Source organism: Chanodichthys erythropterus, chromosome 14 (assembly GCF_024489055.1).
Source record: "Chanodichthys erythropterus isolate Z2021 chromosome 14, ASM2448905v1, whole genome shotgun sequence".
Taxonomy (NCBI): Eukaryota; Metazoa; Chordata; class Actinopteri; order Cypriniformes; family Xenocyprididae; genus Chanodichthys; species Chanodichthys erythropterus.
The window spans coordinates 25,035,572-25,058,790 of NC_090234.1; the positions used below are offsets into that span (position 1 = coordinate 25,035,572).

The window sequence follows — 23,219 nt, forward strand, 5'->3', positions numbered from 1 at the left end:
ACACACACACACATACAGACAGAGGTGTGACTGCAATAGAAAGCATTTTATAGAAACTGGCAAATAAAATCAATAATTCCTGCATAAATCTGAACATTTTCACACATAAATGAAGGCCTGGTACTAGAGCACAAAAGCAATGTGGAATGAACATGATCACACAAACACGTGTGCACACACACACACACACACACATACACACACAAAGACACAAACACACACACATATACAGACAGAGGTTTGACTGCAATAGAAAGCATTTCATAGAAATTCGGCAAATAAAATCAATAATTCCTGCATAAATCTGAAAATTTTCACATATAAATGAAGGCCTGGTAATAGAGCACAAAAGCAATGTGGAACGAACATGATCACACAAACATGTGTGCACACACACACACACACACACACAAACAAACACACACATATACAGACAAAAGTGTGACTGCAATAGAAAGCATTTTATAGAAATTCGGCAAATAAAATCAATAATTCCTGCATAAATCTGAACATTTTCACGCATAAATCAAGGCCTGGTACTAGAGCACAAAAGCAATGTGGAACGAACATGATCACACAAACACGTGTGCACACACACACACACACACACACACACACACACACACACACACACACACACACACACACACACACACACATGTTTGTTTTTGTGAATTGTGGGGACTTTCCATAGACTTCAATGCATTTTACACTGAACAAACTGTACATTCTATCCCCCTACCCTGCCCCTACCCCTAAACCTAACCCTCACAGGAAACTGTGCAAACTTTTACTTTTTCACAAAAACTCATTCTATATGATTTATAAACCCATTTACATTGTGGGGACCGCTGGCTGGTCCCCACGATGTAGGTGAACTCAGGTTTATATTACATCATGGGGACATTTGGTCCCCACAATGTAATATAAACAAAAGCACACACACACACACACACACACACACACACACACACACACACACACACACACACACACACACACACACACACACACACACACACACACACACACACACACACACACACACACACACACACACACACATGTTTGTTTTTGTGAATTGTGGGGACTTTCCATAGACTTCAATGCATTTTACACTGAACAAACTGTACATTCTATCCCCCTACCCTGCCCCTACCCCTAAACCTAACCCTCACAGGAAACTGTGCAAACTTTTACTTTTTCACAAAAACTCATTCTATATGATTTATAAACCCATTTACATTGTGGGGACCGCTGGCTGGTCCCCACGATGTAGGTGAACTCAGGTTTATATTACATCATGGGGACATTTGGTCCCCACAATGTAATATAAACAAAAGCACACACACACACACACACACACACACACACACACACACACACACACACACACACACACACACACATATACAGACAGAGGTGTGACTGCAATAGAAAGCATTTTATAGAAACTGGCAAATAAAATCAATAATTCCTGCATAAATCTGAAAATTTTCACACATAAATGAAGGCCTGGTACTAGAGCACAAAAGCAATGTGGAACGAACATGATCACACAAACACGTGTGCACACACACACAAACACACACACACACACACACACACACACACACACACACACACACACACACACACACACACACACACACACATATACAGACAGAGGTGTGACTGCAATAGAAAGCATTTTATAGAAACTGGCAAATAAAATCAATAATTCCTGCATAAATCTGAACATTTTCACGCATAAATCAAGGCCTGGTACTAGAGCACAAAAGCAATGTGGAACGAACATGATCACACAAACACGTGTGCACACACACACACACACACACACAAACACACACACACAAAGACACACACACATATACAGACAGAGGTGTGACTGCAATAGAAAGCATTTTATAGAAACTGGCAAATAAAATCAATAATTCCTGCATAAATCTGAACATTTTCACACATAAATGAAGGCCTGGTACTAGAGCACAAAAGCAATGTGGAACGAACATGATCACACAAACACGTGTGCACACACACACACACACACACACACACAAACAAACACACACATATACAGACAGAGGTGTGACTGCAATAGAAAGCATTTTATAGAAATTGGGCAAATAAAATCAATAATTCCTGCATAAATCTGAACATTTTCACGCATAAATCAATCAACTGCATAAATGTAAAGATGAGAAGTAGACTTTGGTTGCTTTGCTGCTGCTGACAGTTCTGATTAACTGCTGTCATTTATTAGTGCTTTATCTTGAAGTTAAAATATTATTATTATTATATAATTTCCTGAATTGGAAACTAAGCTCTATTTTTTTAAGTCAGAAGCTTAATGATTTTGAGAAATATAACTGAATAAAAGAAAGCGTTGGATTTGAGGAAGGCCAGTAGAGGGCGTCTGGATTACCAGAAACATGCATGAAGAGACCGAGAGAGACGATCATTACATCATCATAATGCGACGAATCGAGGAAGGGCAGATGTGAATGTGCATGCTGATGACTCGAATTATAACTGCAAGGCTGTTTATTTCGCGAGCAAGACAATTAACAATCTCTGTTTGCATCTTAACGTTATCTAAATAGTGTATATTTGGAGGAGCTAGTCACAGTGCACAGCGAAAGCGCACGAGAAAAACACATTTGAAGATGTCTGTAACGGAGATGTTTAGCTATATCCAAGGCTTTCTGAGTGCAGATCAAGATATTCGAGAGGTAAACAATTGCACTGACACATAAACTGGCTTTTTGCATCGCAACATAACTTTACTAAAATGGGTTTTAAGAAGCAACGTGAAGTCCGTTTGAAATGTCATGTACAGTCGCAAAAATTATTGCTAGTATTGCCGTATCATCATATATAATATGTCCTGTCACACTAACATTGGATAATTGTGGATTAGACTTGATAAAATGCAACAGCTATCAAAGTCTCGACAGAAAGTTCGGCTGATCTCTTTATGAATTTGTGCTGTGTATGATCCATATGTGCTTTCGGCTGACTCATCTTTCTATGTTCTTCCTTTAGGACATAAGAAAAGTTGTCCAAGTTCTGGAGCAGACGGCGAGAGAGATCCTCACTGTTCTTCAAAGTGTCCATCAACCAACTGGTTTCAAAGACAGTAAGAAAAAATTAAAATACTTGATCTAAGTCTTTTGATCTACGAAGTGTCTTTTATAAGGAGTTTTCATTCTCTCCACCAGTTCCCAGCAAGTGTTTGAAGGCCAGAGAGCTGTTCTGCACTGTGAGAAATCACACTGGAGAGCTAAAAACTAAGTTCCCTGTGGAACAGTACTATCGGTTAGTGTAGATGCCTCTCGTCTTGTGCTATTTTTTTTCCTCCCAATGACTGAATGATCATGTTTCTAGTCCTGATAATTGTATTAAAGATTGACAGGACCTCATCTTTCCCTAGGTATCATGAACATTGGAGATTTGTTCTTCAACGTCTTGCCTTCCTTGCAGCTTTTGTGGTATACCTGGAAAGCGAGTCCTTGGTTACACGTGAGGAAGTGGCAAAAATACTTGCCAGTATGTAAAGTTCATGTTTATTTATATATCTTCTATACTTGTGAGACTATTGTAGATTAAATTTACTTTACATTTATTCAGTTGAAGTCGACAGAGAAAAGGGGTTTCATTTGGACGTGGAAGACTATCTAGCAGGAGTCCTTATTTTGGCCAGTGAGCTGGTAAGTTGTTTTTTTTTTCTCTTTAAATTAATTTAGACAAACAATATGATCATTTTTAGCAATAATATTATACCTTTTACTGTATTTAAACATTTAAGTTCACATTAAAGGATTAGTTCACTTTCATACAAAATTTTCCTGATAATTTACTCACCCCCATGTCATCCAAGATGTTCATGTCCTTCTTTCTTCAGTCGAAAAGAAATGAAGGTTTTTGATGAAAACATTCCAGGATTATTCTCCTTATAGTGGACTTCAATGGCCTCCAAACGGATGAAGGTCAAAATTAGTTTCAGTGCAGCTTCAAAGGGCTTTAAACAATACCAGACGAGGAATAAGGGTCTTATCTAGCGAAACGATCGATCATTTTCGAAAAAATGTAAATGTATATGCTTTATATAAACTAATGATAGCCTTGCACGTGCTTCCGCCAAAACCGCACTTCCGTATTCTTCAAAAAGCTTACGCTGTATGTCCTACGCCTTTCCTATTCTACTTAAAGAACGAACGCAGCGCCAGTTCCATTTTTTCCGTAAGTAGAATAGGGAAGGTGTAGGACATACAGTGTAAGCTTTTTGAAGAATACGTTTATATACATTTGTTTATATAAAGCTACACATTTTGTTGTTGTCGTTGTCTTCTTTTTTCGATTTAATGATGGTTGGCAACAAGCGTTAGGGCTATTCATATTGAACGTGTTTTTGTGTTAAAAAATGTGAGATGCGAACAGTGGAATGGAGCAAAAATGCAAAGTTTTGAGATATATATATATATATTTTTTTTTATTTTAACTTGAGCGCCACATTTTTAGAATGCCACAAAAGTCATAAGTGCAATGATCCACCACTAGGGCTGGGCGATATATCACATGTGATTGTCACGCGCATTTTGTCAGTAAAGCCGGTTCCCTGATTACCGCTAAATCGCCATCACCTGCTTTCAAATAAAGCGGCATTTAATAGACAGAGCCGTAGATCACTGATAAGCCATGCAATATCACGTTCATTATCGAAGGCTATGGAAGTAAATTAATGCCAAATGTTTTTGAAATAAAAAGCTTGTTGAATTGCTCTAAATGAAAAAAAATATGCATTACATTAGCTGTACTTGCATTTAGATGCACTGTATTTTTAAGGCTTGCATTTTTATGGGATGAAATTCAACACAGTCGTATATTTAAGCTGTGAATATTTCAATTAAAAATATTTCACACACATTTTCATTATTAAAAATTAAATAATTCATATTCACATTTCAAATTTCACTTCCAAGATATTTATTCTGTTTAAAAATACAACCTATAAAATTCGACTAGAAATTTTCAGTCCATTTTATTTCACTTTACAAATTCGCTTCCACAAATTCTGTGACTCAAATTCGGCAGAAAATTCAACATTTCACACCCGGGAACTGCAGGAAGAGCAGTAGAGTGCCGATGCATCATCTCTATCTGCTGTTAGTCTTCTTCACCAGCAGGTGTCGCTAGCGGCTGTTTAGGAAGACCAAAGCAACGCTAGTAAGTCATCATTCATTCATAAAAACGGATTTACAGAAATGGAGCAAGTGGTAAGTGAATGTGTGATGATTATCAGGGCCAGTATAAATGCAGAAAAGCTGATAAAGACACAAAAGCTGCATTTATGTTTAATTCAGTGTATTTACGCTTACTTTCCCTGTGTAGCTACAGCTTTCTCTCCAGTGAACAAGATAACGTTATTGCCCGATGCTGGTGTACAGATCAAACGTTAAATCTGAGATATACATATATTTCTCTCTGTTGATAAGTTTCCTTAAATTTATATCGCAGCGCGGTGTTGTAATAATAGGGTTTCCCTCATCCGTCATAGGATTCCCCTGCCATCAGGACATATAAAACTCTTAACACAGCTTAATGGACTCGTACAGTGATATAAAAGACCAAACTCGCACCTCATTTGTGATGTAGGTTAGACTATATAGGCTCCAAGAAAGCAGATACTGGCATTAAGTTGATTTGACGCTGAACGTTTGATTATGATATTCGAAAATTTAGGGACCGTTTCTAAAGTTACGACATTTGGTATTCACGTTTCTACCTTCTACCAAAATCTTGTAGACACACATGCACATATACATATTCAAACACACCTCACTCAAAGCACATGCATATATACTATTTCTTTTTTTTTTTTACATGTTCATCACACCATTTTTTTTACTTTGTTCATTTTTTATTTTACCTGATCATAGATTATCCTGCTTATACAAATTTTAAATAAAATTTAGAAATAAAATTAACAAAGTAGAACTAATTGTGTGATGAATGTGTAAAAAAAAGAAAAAGTATATGTGCATGTACTTTGAGTTGAGTGTGTTTGAATGTGTGTGTGTGTGTGTGTGTGAGAGAGAGAGAGAGAGAGAGAGAGAGAGAGAGAGAGAGAGAGAGAGAGAGAGAGAGAGAGAGAGAGAGAGAGAGAGAGAAGGGTGCATCACTCTTCGACCTGGCACCTATAGATGAACACTTCACAGGTAGTTTTGGTGATAGTAAATCATTCTCATCAAATGTTATTGAGCTTCTAATTATCCAATACAGTAGTGAAATACATAGCAATCTTTACATATTACTTGACAGTTTATTTGGAAACACTTTACAGTAAGGTTCATAATGTATTAACTATTGTGAACTATCCATGAGCAACACATTTGTTGTTGTATTTGTTAATCTTTGTTAACGTTAATAAAAATACAGCAGTTCATTGTTCATGTTACTTCACTGTGCATTAACTAAAGTTGACAAATACAACTCTTGATTTTAATAATGTATTAGTAAATGCTGGAATTAACATTAACAAAGATTAGTAAGTGCTGTAGAAGTGCAGTTCATTGTTCGTTCATATCAACTATTTAATATAAAGTGTTACCTTTTATTTTAATAAACATCAATAATCTAAAAGGTTTGCATTATACCTGACACCTAGATAAACACTTTAGAGTTGGTTTTGTGACTAAGTCATTCTCTTTAAATGCTATTGAAGGTAGAAACGTGAATACAGAATGTCGTAACTTTAGAGACGGTCCCTAAATTTGCGAATATTATAATCAAACGTTCAGCGTCAAATCAACTTAATGCCAGTATCTGCTTTCTTGGAGCCTATATAGTCTAACCTACATCACAAATGAGGTGCGAGTTTGGTCTTTTATATCACTGTACGAGTCCATTAAGCTGTGTTAAGAGTTTTATATGTCCTGATGGCAGGGGAATCCTATGACGGATGAGGGAAACCCTATTATTACAACACCGCGCTGCGATATAAATTTAAGGAAACTTATCAACAGAGAGAAATATATGTATATCTCAGATTTAACGTTTGATCTGTACACCAGCATCGGGCAATAACGTTATCTTGTTCACTGGAGAGAAAGCTGTAGCTACACAGGGAAAGTAAGCGTAAATACACTGAATTAAACATAAATGCAGCTTTTGTGTCTTTATCAGCTTTTCTGCATTTATACTGGCCCTGATAATCATCACACATTCACTTACCACTTGCTCCATTTCTGTAAATCCGTTTTTATGAATGAATGATGACTTACTAGCGTTGCTTTGGTCTTCCTAAACAGCCGCTAGCGACACCTGCTGGTGAAGAAGACTAACAGCAGATAGAGATGATGCATCGGCACTCTACTGCTCTTCCTGCAGTTCCCGGATGTGAAATGTTGAATTTTCTGCCGAATTTGAGCCACTGAATTTGTGGAAGCGAATTTGTAAAGCGAAATAAAATGGACTGAAAATTGCTAGTCGAATTTTATAGGTTGTATTTTTAAACAGAATGAATATTTTGGAAGTGAAATCTAAAAGGTGAATATGAATTATTGAATTTTTAATAATGAAAATGTGTGTGAAATATTTTTAATTGAAATATTCATAGCCTAAATATACGACCATGTTGAATTTCAGCCCATAAAAATGCAAGCCTTAAAAATACAGTGCATCTAAATGCAAGTACAGCTAATGTAATGCATATTTTTTTTCAAATAGTGCAATTCAACAAGCTTTTTATTTCAAAAACATTTGGCATTATTTTACTTCCATAGAAGGCGATTCATCTGCGTAACTTGAATAAGGAAGGTGGTCTGGTGGAAGCTAGATATTTGACTTCATAACTTCTTAAAGGGTTAGTTCACCCAAAAATGAAAATTCTGTCATTTATTACTCACCATCATGCCGTTCCACACCAGTAAGACCTTCGTTAATCTTCGGAACACAAATTAAGATATTTTTGTTGAAATCTGATGGCTCCATGAGGCCTCCATAGGAAGCAATGACATTTCCTCTCTCAAGATCCATTAATGTACTAAAAACATATTTAAATGAGTTCATGTGAGTACAGTGGTTCAATATTAATAGTATAAAGTGACAAGAATATTTTTGGTGCACCAAAAAAACAAAATAACGACTTGTTTAGTGATGGCCGATTTCAAAACACTGCTTCGGGGAGCATCGGAGCATAATGAATCAGTGTATCGAATTTGCTTTTCGGAGCGCCAAAGTCACGTGATTTCAGGCGTTGGCAGTTTGACACGTGATCTGAATCATGATTCGATACACTGATTCATTTTTGCTCCGATGCTTCATGAATAATTTTTTTTTTTACACAAATGCATTGCTTCGATTCAGAAGGCCTTTATTAACCCCCCGGAGCCGAGTGGAGTTTGTTTATGATGGATGGATGTGGATGGAAGCACTTTATTCAGCTCATACTCGTGACCGCTCACTGCCATTACAAAACCCTGATGCATCCGAGCATTGATTAAAATATGTCTGATTGTGTTCATCAGAAAGAAGAAAGTCATATACACCTCCTTTTAATGATACCAGTGCAATTTTTAGGCATTAGTGTATTTTGTGTGACCTTCTTGATGTGAAACGTATTAAAAACACAATGTACCTTTTGCATTTTCTTCATTTAGTCCAGGCTGGCAGTGAACAGCGTGACCGCAGGGGACTATGGACGTCCGCTTAGGATCTCAAACTTTATCAACGAACTCGACTCTGGCTTTCGCTTACTCAACTTAAAAAACGACCCTCTTCGCAAGCGCTATGACGGCCTCAAGTACGATGTGAAAAAGATCGAAGAGGTGGTGTACGACCTTTCCATCCGAGGCCTTGCCAAGGAGCAGGAGACTGGAGGAGATAAGTAGAGCCGGCGTGGGAACGCAAGAGGCCGCTGGGCACTACCCTGGCTTGGATTCTCCACGACTGGAAGAGTGGTTAAACTTGTCAGTGTGCAGATGGTCAGAGGAGGAGGAAGAGGAGGAGGAGGAGGAAAGGGATTGGAGGTTTTGAAGCCCTTACCAGGACAGAGATCAGTTCAGGTTTTAGTGGGGAGATCTTCTTTCTTACTTCTGTTGAGAGATGTTTATGTACAGATGCATTTGTTTGTCTGTTATTTTTGATTGGATGTTTTTTTACTAGTATTGGTTGCTTTTGTCTTGGCCATCTCTCTTGTGAATCATTGTACAGTCAAACAAGAAAGAGAACTTTTTGGGGGGGAGATATTTAAGTATAAACACTGAAATATTGATGAAGAGAAGGAAATGATGGTAAATGCTGTTAGAAGCAGAAGTTCTGTGCCTGTTTTGTTGCTTTCTGACCAGTAAAGACATCAAGACATTTTCTTGATGTTGACCTACACAAATATTACAAATGACATACACTGATTCATTAGATTGAGTTTTCTACACACATGGCACTTTTCTTGAATGTAACTTTGACTAAATCACATGTTTATGGTATCTTGCTAAGGTGTACATGAAGATAGTTGATAAACCTGTGCCAAAAATGTTTAATTTCATACTGTAAAGATCTTCAGTCTGTATATCATCTGAGCTTCTTAAAGCACCAGTTTGCCTTTTGGTGCCATATTTACACTTTCATGTATTACTCCCTTTAAAGAGCTGGTTCATCCAAAAATAAAAGTAATGTCATCATTTACGCATCCTCTTATCGCTCCAAACCTGTTTGACTTCTGCAAAACATAGAAGATCATTTTGAATGTTTCTTTGTCCATAAAAAGTCAAAAGGGTCCAAAGTGTTGTTTTGGACCCCACTGACTTTCATTATATTGACAAAAACTGTGGAAACATTTTTCAAAATATCTTCTATTGTGATGCACAGAAGAAAGTCATACAGGTTTGGACCGGCATGAGGATGAGTAAATGGTGACAGAATTTTCACATTTGGATCAATAAGTTCAAAGTGTTTTCTTGCTGTACATTTTTAACCACTTATCACTTCTACTTTTCAGTTTATATGCGCCTTTCCTTTTGTTCTGGATGTTGTTGCATGCTGAACTCCACCTGCATTGTGTCATATCAGGAAGAGCTTTGGGAAAAATAACACTAAAACCTTCCAAGCAAATGTTTCAAAGAGCAAACTGACAGTGCATTTGTTTTCCTTTGTAAAGATTTATGGGAATTTTTATGTTCCTACCTATTTTGCTTGTGGATTCTCTGTGTTGACTTTTTTATCGCTCTTCTAGTTGTGTGTTCTTTGTGGGTGCATGTTTTATCTGCTCTTTCAGTGTTTTTTGGGGGGGGTGCTTTTACTTAAAATGATTCCTAGTAATTATCAGCAATAATGGTTTGTATTCTTTGTTTATTCGCAAAGATAGATTTCTATCTGACAGTATTTGCATTTGAAATGCCCGTTCATGTGGTGGTTCAATGGGGAAATTATTTGCTTGTTCAATAATGTGTAATAAAGATTGTCATTGGGAATAAAGTTCTCAGAAAACATGGAGTCAGTTAAGAGAGATGGATACTTGTCATTTTTAATTGCATTTCACAATATTTTACACAACAAAAAAATATTAAATTAGGATTTTTAAGAATGGAAAAAAAGTATTTAACAGCTCGATTGGTCTCAGTTAAAAGTAAAATTTCTGACAAAGTTCTCTGGCAGGTTCAACTCTTCTTTTCATTGTGTAATGTGGAAGCTATGGTATTTCTAACAGTATCAATGCCATTGGAAAAACAGTAAATATTCATGAATTCAATATTCACCTAAATGCCAAAATCCGGTGATAGCGACATATCTATCCATTAGTATTGACTTTAAACATACAGAGAGAGACCAGAATGACTGGGTGAATGTGGTTGATGGCTATTGCTCAAGTCAACTGTGGTTCATTTTCTCTTAAAGCTCAAATAATCTTTAAAACAAAGTACAGTAAAGCTTTGTAAACGGCAGAACAATGTCCTCGCTCCAGTTTTAGGACCTTCATGTTAAAGTGCATCAAACAAAAACAGGTAACATTTAGCGAGTTGTCATAGAGCACAGTTCGTATATCATTGGGAAAGTTGGAATATTATAGCAGCTACTGAAAAATAATCTTTTTCTCAATCATTTGACATAAGGCCTGATTTTTAGGTAAACGTAGAGGGAAAACTTGAACAAATAGTACAACAGACTCATTTAGTATCAAATAAACAAAGGCACATATTTTCTCCCCCTCAAAGATTACAAAGGAAAGCAACATTGTTATTATAAACTACATAATTTTGGGGGGAAAACATCGAATTGACATTTTCTAATTCAGGATCTGGCCACGGATGGTTTCAGCACAACCATTAATGTGGCAATACTTGATGCTACACCCTCATTTATGGAGAAAAAAATACCAAAAAATGTTTTGTTACATCACTGATCACAAGAATATGGGTACCTGTGAATAAAAATAGCTTTACTGCCGCTACATAATACAATGAATATTATTGCTGTTTTGTAAACCAGCACAGTGATACAAAAATGAGAACTGCTCCTGGATGGCAGTGGGAATAGTTGCTAACGGAAGAGAGAGAAGAAGAGGAAGAGGGAATTACAATGGTGTGGAAACAAAACAGCTTTATCCCAGTCTTCACACAAAACACAGGTGTCCACTCTGTAGTACATACTAAAAAGTCCATCCAATCAAAACATGTTCCCTCATGCTTATCACAAAAACCATTTCACAACTGAAAACGTTTCTTCTCAGTCGCAAACTAGTTGTACAATCAGTGTTTTACAAGTGCAGCAGTGAGGCACCTAACAAGGCCCTCATTTTGGTATGCCAAAGGGCATTACTTTTTGCTTGACAATGGATTTTTTCCTCTTCCCAAATGTCATTTGCTTGCTTTCCACTCATACAAAGTGCCCCTTTTGGTCTATATTAATATTAAGTCTTTTAAATCACAGTAAAACCTTGCAATTTAAAAGTCCATTGGTGGAGAAACATCTAATCAGATCTGATTCCGCCACACAAATACTGTTTTCTCAACAAAATATTGATTTTTTTGTTTTTTAATTATTGTTTACATCAGAGTTATGCTGGAAAGGGATGAGGGATGTCTCAGGACCGGCTCTGGGTCGTGTTAATCATAATATTAGGGAGAGCGTTGCGTCGTTTTCTCCAGGATCCCAGATCACAAGCATATCTCTTGACCTGTCGAAACCACTGCTGAGTGCGAGGTTTGTCGGAGGCACGGAAAATGAAGGCCTCGCGTCGGATGTCCAGCACCTCAAAGGTGTCTTCACAGTCGGGGTCGGTGGACACCACACAGTTCGCCAGACAGATGGGCTCCCGTAACACAGCGAACTTCCCGCTGCTCTTGTCCTTGATGAGCACCAGTACACCGTCCTGCACCGTCTCCGAGGTCTCCAGACTCCCATCGGTCACCAAGTCTGCGGTGCGCAGGGTGCGTACCATGAGTAAACTCTGAACGTTCTGGAATTTGAGGGATTTACTTCCCTTCTTGAGCCACTGGCCATCGGCGGGCTGCGCCAGCTGGAGCGGCCCCTCCATGATGAAGCGCGTGCTCTCTCGCGTCCAGCCCACCGTCTTCATCGACAGCTCTCTCATCTCAATGTTGATGACCTCTCGGTTCTTGCGGCTGTCGCGCCGGAAAGAACGCAAGGACCATGTGGCGGTCCCCTCTTGTTTGGTCTTCATGTTGATGTGCTCTAGATGGGACTCCACGCGGCTCTTGGCTTCTTTTAAGCGGGAATAGTCCGGATGACACTCGTTGGTGGCCTTGCTGATGCGACTCAGCAGCAATGGGTACTTGGTCACACGCTGAAGAGGAGCCATGAGGAAGGAGCGCAGGTTCATGCGCCTGAGCGCAGTGTTGTCGTTCTGGGACACGTCGAGGAAAATCCTGAAGGATGTAAAGGGAGGAAACATAAACGTGACAATTAAGAGACTAATGACATACACTACTGTTCAAATGTTTGGTGTCAGAAGGATTTTTCAGCTTTGCCATCACAGGAATAAATTACATTTTAAAAAATATTAAAATAGAAAATGGTTATTTTAAAGGGATACTTCACCCAAAAATTAATATTATCCCATGATTTACTCACCCTTAAACCATTCTAGGTGTATATGACTATCTTCTTTCAGACGAACACAATCAGAGATATATTTAAAATATCCTTAGTCCTCGATGTTTATAATGGTTGTGAATGGGGGCCTGTATTTTGAAGCCAAAAATAATGCATCCATTCATAAAAAAAAGAAGTAATCCATACGACTCCAGGGGGTTAATAAAGGCCTTCTGAAGCTAAGCGTTCCTTTTTTGTAAGAAAAATATCCATATTTAAACCATTATAAATTCAAATAACTAGCTTCCATGCGGATGACCGTACGCAGAATGCGTAAATCAACTTTAGTAATCCTCTGACGTGATGTATGATGCAGGATATAGGAGTATTGTAAGCTTAAACACCTCTAGCGGTTCAAACAAACCGAGCTGTGCAACAAATTTAAGCTCCTCTTCTCTTATATCGAAATCCTCCGGATTAAGAATATTTTAAAATATAACTCCAATTGTGTTCGTCTGAAAGAAGATAGTCATTTACACTTAAAATCCTACCTCGGTATTGTATATTGTATACATAAGATTGGTAACATTTTCAAAATGGGGGCTGTCACTTCCTTTTTGAAAGTTCTTCTCAAGTAAAGTTGTAACAATGTATGAAGGAAGGAAGACGTCTCACCTAATTCATTAGGAGACTGCACAGTAGTGTGCTACAAATCTGATTGTCACTTCACTCTTACCATAAAATATTTAAAACACATCAGCAGGGCACAAGAAAGGATGGGCAGATGGCAGAGTAGCCAGTGTGCAAGAATTTTAGGCTAGTTCACTGTCACTTGCCCCTTTGGTCTCTATTGCATTCATTGATCATGTACATTCCTTGTGGGTGCAAATTTTTTGTGCTGATTTAAGTGTATCACCAAGTTAGCTAGCTAGTTAAATAAATAAAGTAAACTATAACATTATGCCTTTGTTTTCCAGTAAAAGTTATTTTGAAATGATACTGTATTATTTCCAATTATTATTGCGAAATAAAAAATTAATAAATTATTAAGTACAGGTGGTAATAGTGGTTGTACCACATTACAACCACTTAACATAATGAAAAATAGAATATTGCATAAAAAAAATAAAATTAAAAAAACATACATTTGTTAAAATATTTTTTAAAATTATTTTTTTAATGGTGGGGCCAGTCAAAATATTGATAGTGCATGTACAATATGAGCCCAGGTTAAATTTGAAGAGACCTACTAACTAACACTCTACTTACACTGCTGACACACCTACCTTTATTTGCAAACACTGAATGGCAGAGGATAATCTACAAGTACTTTCTAAAAGCAATAGAGAATGTAATATGTGTACCTAAGAAGCTCTTTTTCTTTCTCCAGAGTGTTGAGCATGTTGACAGATGTGGACTGCTGCAGGCAGTAGGTTTGAAATGCTGGAAGCATGTTGACAAACTCCAAGAAGATTTCTCCAATGCACACAGTCTGCAGGTCCTCATCACCCTGTATAAAGACAGTCACCATTCAATTTAGGTTACCTGGCTCATATATTTGTAAAATGTTACAATTTTAAGCATTTAAATTTCAATTTAGAATAAAATAATGACAGACTGAGTAATGCCATGTGGAAATTCTAACATAATTTTAAATGTAAATATGGATTATTATGAATAATAAAACATTTTTTAACATTATACATCACAGTAGTGACCACCGATGAAGGTTTTCCAATGCAGATATCAAGAGCTGCCAAAGCTGCATTTATTTGATCAAGAATACAGTAAAAACAGTGATATTGTGAAATATTAGTACAATCTAAAACAACAGTTTTCCATTTTAATATATTTAAAAGTGTATTTTATTCCAGTGATGGCAAAGCTGAATTTTCAGACTTGAGTGCCACATGATCTTTCAGAAATCATTTTAATATGCTTAAGAAACATTTCTTATTTTTATAAATGTTAAAAATTGTTGTGTTGCTTAATATTTATGAGAAAAATATTTGTCAGGATTATTTAATGAACATTATAAATGTCTTTAATGACAGTTTTGATAAATTTTAAGCATCCTTGCTGAATATATCTCAGTCTACCACTAGTGCTCCATACCTGATCAAACGCCTGATCAATGCTGTCTTGCAGATGCTCTGTGAACCGGTCATTGACATCAATGAGCTCTTGAACATTGCTAAAGACCACGGCCAGCTGCTCTGCTGTGAGCAGTCCTGCACTCTGCATGGGGCAGTAAAACTCTTCCTTGATGATGCGCAGGTCCTCTCCATAACTTGACTCAGTGTTGAGAAACTCCAGGATGGCTTCTTTGCGCTCAGTGCGCAGTTTGGAGCAGCGTTCGCACATGCCCTCCCCGTGAGCACCCTCTTTATGCCCACAGTCGGGACAGGGCTGCTGAACCTCCCAGGTCCTGAGGGATGGCGAGGGTCTCCTCCAGCCCCGAGCCAATCCAGGGCCGATGCCGCTGTCCACGCGTTCTACCTCAGCTCCTGCACTGTGGCGGGCACGGCGGGGCTCTTCCTCATCCTCGCGCTCATCGCTCAACCCTACGACACCACTGTCTGCGCTCAGGCTGCTGATGGTACTCCAGCGGTGCTGCGCTGTGCGGCTCACGCCCAGGCCCCTGCTCCTTTCCTCACCTCTGGGCTCTGAGCGGCCCCTGGCTGTGCCTGGCACTGATGACAAAGAACAAACAAACGTCAGGAGATCAGCTCTCAGAATTTCATAACAACACTAACACTAATAATAATGATAATCAAAAAAATAATAATAAAATAATGTAAAAACTCTTTAAAATGTCTGTTTTTAAAGTCATATAAATTGGAACAGTATAATAAGAACAGAAATAAAAAATTTGAAGACAATGCATTTGAGGTGTTTTAAACTTTTGAGTTATACAATAAAAGTAAATTTACACAGAGTATAAATAGTGGATAGTGTTAGTATACACTACTGTTCAAAAACAGTAATATTATAATATATTAATCCAATTTAAAATTTAAATGTTTTCTATTTTAATATATTTAAAAATGTAATTTACTCCTGATGAATTTGATGAATTTTCAGCATCAGTACTCCAGTCTTCAGTGTCACATGATCCTTCAGAAATCATTCTAATATGCTGATTTAGTGCTCATGAACTTATTGTTGAAAACAGTTGTGCTGCTTAATATTTTTATCAAAAATGTCATCTTATTTAAACTGTCAAATTATTTTCATGTTACAATAACTGATACATGACGATAAACATACAATAAATACCTACTAATCTGCATCTATATTTAAAAAAAGAAAAAAATGATTAAAGTTCCTTTGGAAATCTGCTATTACAAATTGTACTGTTTGAAATAAAAAAATAACAGTGGACGGACCTAGAGGATAGAGATCAGAGTTAAATATTTGCCATAATCTACTGCTATTCCTTTTAAGCTAGTGCAACATGATCTAAATCTTTAGGCAAAAACAATTACATATCCAATTTCTGGTGATACCAATATGTTTATTGGAAATATCAGAAATAAAGGCAACCAATATGGTGCTGACATACTGTGCACCCTAATTCGCTTCAAGATATGCATTTGATAGTTGCCTCTAAGTCTAAAAACACAAACAAAACAGACACTGAGTATGGATGCTGCAGTGCAGAAAGATAAAAGCAGTCCTCAGGGTAGAGGTCATGCATGTGACGGCACTACAGTAAGAGGCACCTAAGGCCAGGTTTTAGTGATAGCAGAGTCTCGTGATAATAACAAATGTGATACCCTTGGGTTACATTCAAAGCCAAAAAATTCTTTTAAATGAAGTATTGTCAGAACAAAACTAAGACAAGAGTTAATTTACTTACAGCAAAAACTGTGAGCAAAGCTGAGTGCAGTTGAAAGAGTCTTACCACTGTCCCTCTCTCTGCGGTGAATGTGCAAACGTGCTGCGGCGGCGATCTTCATCTCCAGCTGCTTACGCTTGGTGGCGTCTGCAGGCATGGGGTCGCTGTAGTGGGGCCGCAGGCGGCACTCACGCTGGGCCCTCACTGACTCCGCCAGCTCATAGGCCGCGTCTGAGCTGGAGCGTCTGCAGCCCGCCCCAGAAACCTGCGAATAGGATGGACATATGTTTATCAACAGTGCACATGGCAGAGCAATGGTATAAAATATATTTGTGTGTGTGTAAGGGGAGAGGTTAACAGTGTAAAATTTCAATGAAGGCAGATTTGATCTCTAAGCACATATGAGTATTAATGGAACCACTAACTGTTTCAGACATCGATCAGAGTCACTGCATTACAGTACATCCAAAGGGTATTACATTACCAAAGCTTTTAATATATTGTGGTGGTAAGTGGAAATTTCCATGCTCATTTACTGTTCATAAAGACTATTGACAGACTCCAAAAACCTAAAATGCATCTCTTTTATCAATAGAAATAGTTCAGAAACCCAGTTTCCTTTCCTTTTTGGCCTGTTGGATGGTTTAAAGTCACTAATAATGGGATAGTTCACCCAAAATTATGTCATCATTTATTCAACCTCATGTTGTTCCAAACATTTTCACTTTCAAGAACATTTTGAGAAATGTCTCAGTGTTTTTTCAGCCATAAAATGGAAGTCAATGATACCCAAAAATGTTCACACTTGAAATAGCTTACCCGGGATCATTCTAAACCTCGGGTAAACGGAATCCTGGGTTATCTTGCTTCAGGTTTCACACTGCTTATAATTTACCCGGGGTTAACAATTAATCCTGGGTATTCATAAACTGAAGTTTCACACTGTACATTCCTAAATCCAGGGTTAGCATTCTTATTTGCATATTTGCAGTGTCATTGATTGGATGAACTCAGCACACGACCTGTTCACATAGCTCTAGCATTGTGCACCCTACTGAATGGACATTTCAGACTATAAAGGTATGAATGAAACAGTCTCTTCACTCAAATTGTTGCGTTTTCAGTCAGCATTTGACACTTTTCCTCTCAAATACTGTTTAAGTACAATGCGCAGTGTTACTGTGACTGTCTAAAGCACGTGAATATGAGGCACGCTATTGGTTATCCATTGCTAAGCATCTAGTTGTAACATTCTAATACCGCATCGTTTCACACTGTACAAGTTTGGCACCTCAATGCAGGATTAACACCGCAAAGGCAGTGCTAACCCTGCTCTAGAACAGGGTTTCATAACCCTGGGTAAAAAAAAAACGGTGCTAACCCCACTTCTAAATTACAAGTGAGAAATGTTCCTTTAACCCGGGGTTAAAAGCGGTGTTTAGAACGACTATAACCCGGGGTTAAGTGCAGTGTGAAAAGTCATATTGTGAATAATATACCTGCAGATTTCTTTATATTATTAAATTAAAAAATTGGGATGTTACACTTCCTGACACAGCTGTCCTTTTCAGCTGAAATGACAAAGATTTGTTTGACTCATCCCTTCAACCACCTGTAATAATTGAGACTTTTCATGATCCAATGAAGGGTAAAATCAGTTCAATCATTTTATTTTCCACTTTAAATACCTATTTCACTCAACAATACAGCACAGTGCGGAAGTCAAATGTGTTGTCAATGGTCTCGGGTTGACTTTAAAAGTGTTCACACTGACTGGATCAGCCTGAACAGAATTGATAACACCTCTGAAAGAATAGAAAGCTATTCCAAAATGATGCATCACTAAGTCAGTACATAGTGTTTCAGTTGCATCCGATACAAAACAGAACCTATGCCGTAAAACCCTAAAAAGGTCACTTGATAGCATTAGATTCTCAAGCGTTATCGATGTACAAGAAACAAGACACCATGGCTTCAGGTGACGTACAGAATAAATAATAAGGCAGCAGTTATCTTAATTAAAAACACTGAAATGCAAAGACAGAAGAAGCATCTGTGCGCAGCGGCTGACCAATCAATCATAGCAACATTGCACATGAATGCCAGCATTCTTCCATATCACCCTTAACCTTACAAACATGCAGCCAGTCAAATGGCATGAATGAACGTGGCGCAATAAAGACCCGGTCGGCATCTCAAGCAGCAGGGCCAGGACACACAACCTGACAAACAGAGGAACAGAAAGCAGTTACCACCATGAAACCTGGCTCTAATCCTCCCTGCGTGTTGCTCTTAGCTGCGGCTCTGTGCGCTCCGCTGCATGTCTGCAGTCGCCTCTACAGTGCAGATTCCCCTGCATCCTCAGCCTCCCATGCGCCCTGAACACGCTCACATGCATGCATGACAGAGTCGCTGCTGTCTTCGCTCAGAAGTGATATTCAGAGATGTGCGAGTGTGAGAGAGAATTCCTTACGCATTCTGTTGCCGCTTTCCCCTGTTGTCCCGTGGGCTCTGTGCAAGCCTCCTCTCCGCAGGCCGACGTTGTCATGGCAACGTGGGCAGATTGATGGCTGGACTGGGGAGCGGTGATGTCAGTGACGTCACTCTGCTCACGCGACAATCGGACGGGAGTCTCGGCTGCAATCTCTGCACTGCAGCTGGGGCAGCGAGGGAGAGAGAACACAAAGACAGGAAAATGGGAGTGTTAAATTGGAATTAAAATTCCTGATTCTGCGCTCGTATGCGTGCCGTGCGGTCAACCCCCACCCCTCTAGGGAGGACCGGTGCCCTCAGACCAGAGGGGCTCAGGGTGGACAGCAATTAGACGCATCAATTCACATTAACACCTGAACTCCTCACTACAGGGTTCCGAATTGGAACAAGCACAATTGATCTTTTAGATTCCGTTGTGTGTGTGTGTGCGTAAAGTAGAAAAGGAGCTTATGTATCTGTGAATGACCCCACACATGATGAATAAATAACAGCACATAAAAAGTAAAACTATGCAAGATCTGTGTAAGATAATGCGATTTGATTTTTTAATGGAATATGTGGTAAATTTTAGTTTTCTAAATTTTATTTTTTGCATTTTGTTTTTGAATTTTTTTATTGTTTAGGCATAAATCAATCCTAAAACATTTTGTAAGATAGTAAGACTTTGTTTTTTGAGAATATAAATTGTAAAAACTTGATTCAACGTATCGTACATAATTCTACGATAACATTCTAATTATCGTACATAATTCTACGATAACATTCTAATTATCGTACATAATTCTACGATAACATTCTAATTATCGTACATAATTTTGCTTCTCAGGTACTGTAAATGTGCTGTACACTAAACATTCAAAATCTTAGGGTAAGTAATAATTTTGTTTTTAAAAGAAATTAATACTTTTATTCACCAAGGACACATAAAAAATTGACAGAAAAGAAATTTCTATTTCAAATAATCCTGAACAAATCTATCACAACTTTTACAAAAATATTAAGCAGCACAACATCTTTCGAGATTGATGACAAAAATAAAAAAATGTTTCTTTAGCAACAAATCAGCATATTAGAATGATTTCTGAAGGATCATGTGACCCTGAGGACTGGAGTAATGATGCATCTTAACATATATAAAATATTATATATATATAATATTTGCTGTCAATATTTTGCTAATATATGCTGTCAAAATCGATTAATCACAATTAATCGGATATATTTATATTTCACAATTTGATTTTTTTTACTGTATTTTTGATTAAACAAATGCAACCTTGGTGAGCATTGAAACACATTAAAAACCAATCAAAATATAGTGATTAAGGAAACATTTTCTGTAGTGTATCAAATCAAAGACATGAAAGACTAATATTAAGACTTGTAATGCATGTGTGTATGATTGCTGTGCATTCATTGTTGAATAAACAGACTTTTAAACATTAATCAGCTGTTTGCCTCAGCCATTGTTCATATACAGACATTGCATAGGTTTAAAAACAGGTGTTTTGATTGATTTGTTATAAGCTCTTAATTGCCTCTTCCACATCACTTCCATCATCTTTAATGCTTCAGTACCTCAATATCTGATAATGCTGCACTCATTACTGTCATAAATTTGCATAGATGTCATCTTAGAATAGTGCTGACAGCACAACCATGAGCTCTGAAGTATTACAAAACACACACAAAGACAAAGAAGCCTTGACATCTCACTAAGAAAAGAAGGATCAATTGGATAAGAATCATCACAAAATGCTGATGTTAATAGGTGGTGTGTCTAATGTCATTTTTAATTCTACAATAAAATGTTTATTTAACAATAAAATTGTTAAATAAGAGTTCATTCACAAACCTGTAGCCGTGGACTGACAGTAATTACTATCCCGCTCTGAAAGAAGCAATAAAACCAATGTCTTTCACACATGAATGAAACTCATCAGTCATTAAAACATTGCAGATATATTACTTGTCATTTCAACAGTGCTGTGGGAATTCATTCACTGGATGTTTTCCCCTAAATTATTTTAGAATTTATTATGTCACTTAAAGACGCTTATTCCAGTGTACTGTCAGTTATTGATAAAAGCACTTTCATTTAAAAGGTACAATGTGCATCCTGTCCAACAATACTGACTCAACTAATCTATAAAAATTACATTAACACCATGATAAAAAGTTGCCCATGATGTATCAGAACAATAACCTTCCTGTGAAATGTTTATCTATTCTAGTCAAAGAAATGAAGTGTATGTAAGCTTAAATAAGAACATTGCCTTGTTCTTCTTCCTTCTATCAAGCAGACAATAAATGAAAATAACTATATAAAAGTCTCATAAAAAAGACCTGGAAGCCCCCGGGCTGCTCTGTAGTAAATGAATATCCACACTTGAGGCACTATGGTACAGCTGGGATATTGGATGTTATATTTAGACGGTTCGCAGCCTGGATTGAACTCCTGCCCTGGAGGAACATAACATTAGAGAAAGGCTCTGTAATGTCGAAAAGCCTCTGACGCACCCGCAATTAAGCTCTGTACTATGTCTGGAGCAAATGCAGCTGAAGGAAAATCTATACGGATTTATGCATCCATGCTAAATTTGAGCAGACTGTCAGGGCCAGAGTTATGTGCTGTTATGTTAATCAAATTCCTGTCAGGTTTGCATATTTTACACTCGAGTGAGATGTGTAAAACATGCTGTTGGTGGACAGGTGTGAACCAGAAAACCGCCACAGCACAACACAACCACTGAAGAATCCGTATAATACAGTTACTGCCGGTGTGATTCAATGGGGAATTAATGTGGTTTATTGCTATAGCATTCAGTCCTTTACCTTTGGTTGTTGCTACTACAAAAATGTGGTTCTTTATCTTTGTTTTCCAGTAATAATATGCATGCATAAAACAAAATAAATTTGAAATTTGAAGTTTATACTTAAAACTAGTTAAAAAGCTGATTTTGCTGGGTTGTAATTAGACACTGGAAAACAAGACAAAGATACTGGTTTTTACAGGATATTTAATTAAATTTCTAATAGCCATGTTCTTATATTCCTGATGTAGCTAAACCTGCTAATCATCACAGAATATGCCACTATATGCAAATATCACATCTGCTACTGTGTGTCTGGCAGAAATGAAGACATTCAGAATCACATCAGTAATGATACATTGACTCTGTTTCTATGTATACAAGCTGTGCAAAGATGCTGGAATAAATCAATATCAACACAAGTACTGATGAAAACACTGCTGGATTCATTTTCACAGTTAACAAGCAAAACTGATAACCAAGAGATACACTGTTCCAGCTAATGTCCATTTTTGCTCATGCTAATTTTCCCCATTTAAACTCTAAACTCTACAGTGACATGGTATGGAAATATTTGCAAATATTAGAGATATTTCCCCGATTTCAATATAATGGAAGACCTGGATTTGAATCCTGCCTAGGTCATGTTCTCACATCCCATCCCATTCCCTTTTCTTTGCCCCTGATTTAAGGTCTTTCTCTTTGTTGTGTTTATCAATAAAATGTGGCAAGAACTGAAGAATTCAAGTTTATAATCTGTTGAAGAAGACATGAAATGGAAATTTACCCAATCTATTCTCTAAATCAGCACTTCTCAAAGTTCTGTGAAATCATTCCGGACCTGCCTCAATTTCGTATTTCAACAGCAGTAATTGTGTTAAGGGATTAAAAGTCTGGATTTCCTACTTTGATAAACGCATGCCAGAATCATTTGTTTAGTGTTTTATGTCTTTTTGGAGATGGTCAGAAATTAAAGCGAAGGCGAGATATTTAAAGTTTTCCTCGATGATTCAGTTGCCATG

At 37.5% G+C, this 23,219-nt stretch overlaps 2 protein-coding genes across 2 annotated transcripts in view; one reads left to right on the plus strand and one right to left on the minus strand.

Moving 5' to 3' along the window:
- The first annotated feature begins 2,484 nt into the window (after positions 1-2,484).
- tsn (translin) lies at positions 2,485-10,489 on the plus strand. The gene is made up of 6 exons (XM_067409681.1): positions 2,485-2,732; positions 3,046-3,139; positions 3,222-3,318; positions 3,434-3,549; positions 3,631-3,710; positions 8,661-10,489. Exons 1-6 carry the CDS (start codon positions 2,667-2,669, stop codon positions 8,889-8,891), a joined length of 684 nt encoding a protein of 227 aa, XP_067265782.1. The 5' UTR covers positions 2,485-2,666; the 3' UTR covers positions 8,892-10,489.
- A 1,533-nt stretch (positions 10,490-12,022) lies between these two features.
- Positions 12,023-23,219, minus strand: part of arhgef49 (Rho guanine nucleotide exchange factor 49) — a 29,602-nt gene continuing 18,405 nt past the window's right edge. Inside the window, exons 4-8 of the mRNA XM_067410489.1 lie at positions 19,365-19,548; positions 16,958-17,156; positions 15,166-15,743; positions 14,415-14,560; positions 12,023-12,884 (exon numbers count right to left, since the gene is read on the minus strand). Of these exons, the coding sequence (XP_067266590.1) occupies positions 12,080-12,884; positions 14,415-14,560; positions 15,166-15,743; positions 16,958-17,156; positions 19,365-19,548 (1,912 nt within the window). The 3' untranslated portion in view covers positions 12,023-12,079. The remainder of the gene's footprint in view (positions 12,885-14,414; positions 14,561-15,165; positions 15,744-16,957; positions 17,157-19,364; positions 19,549-23,219) is intronic.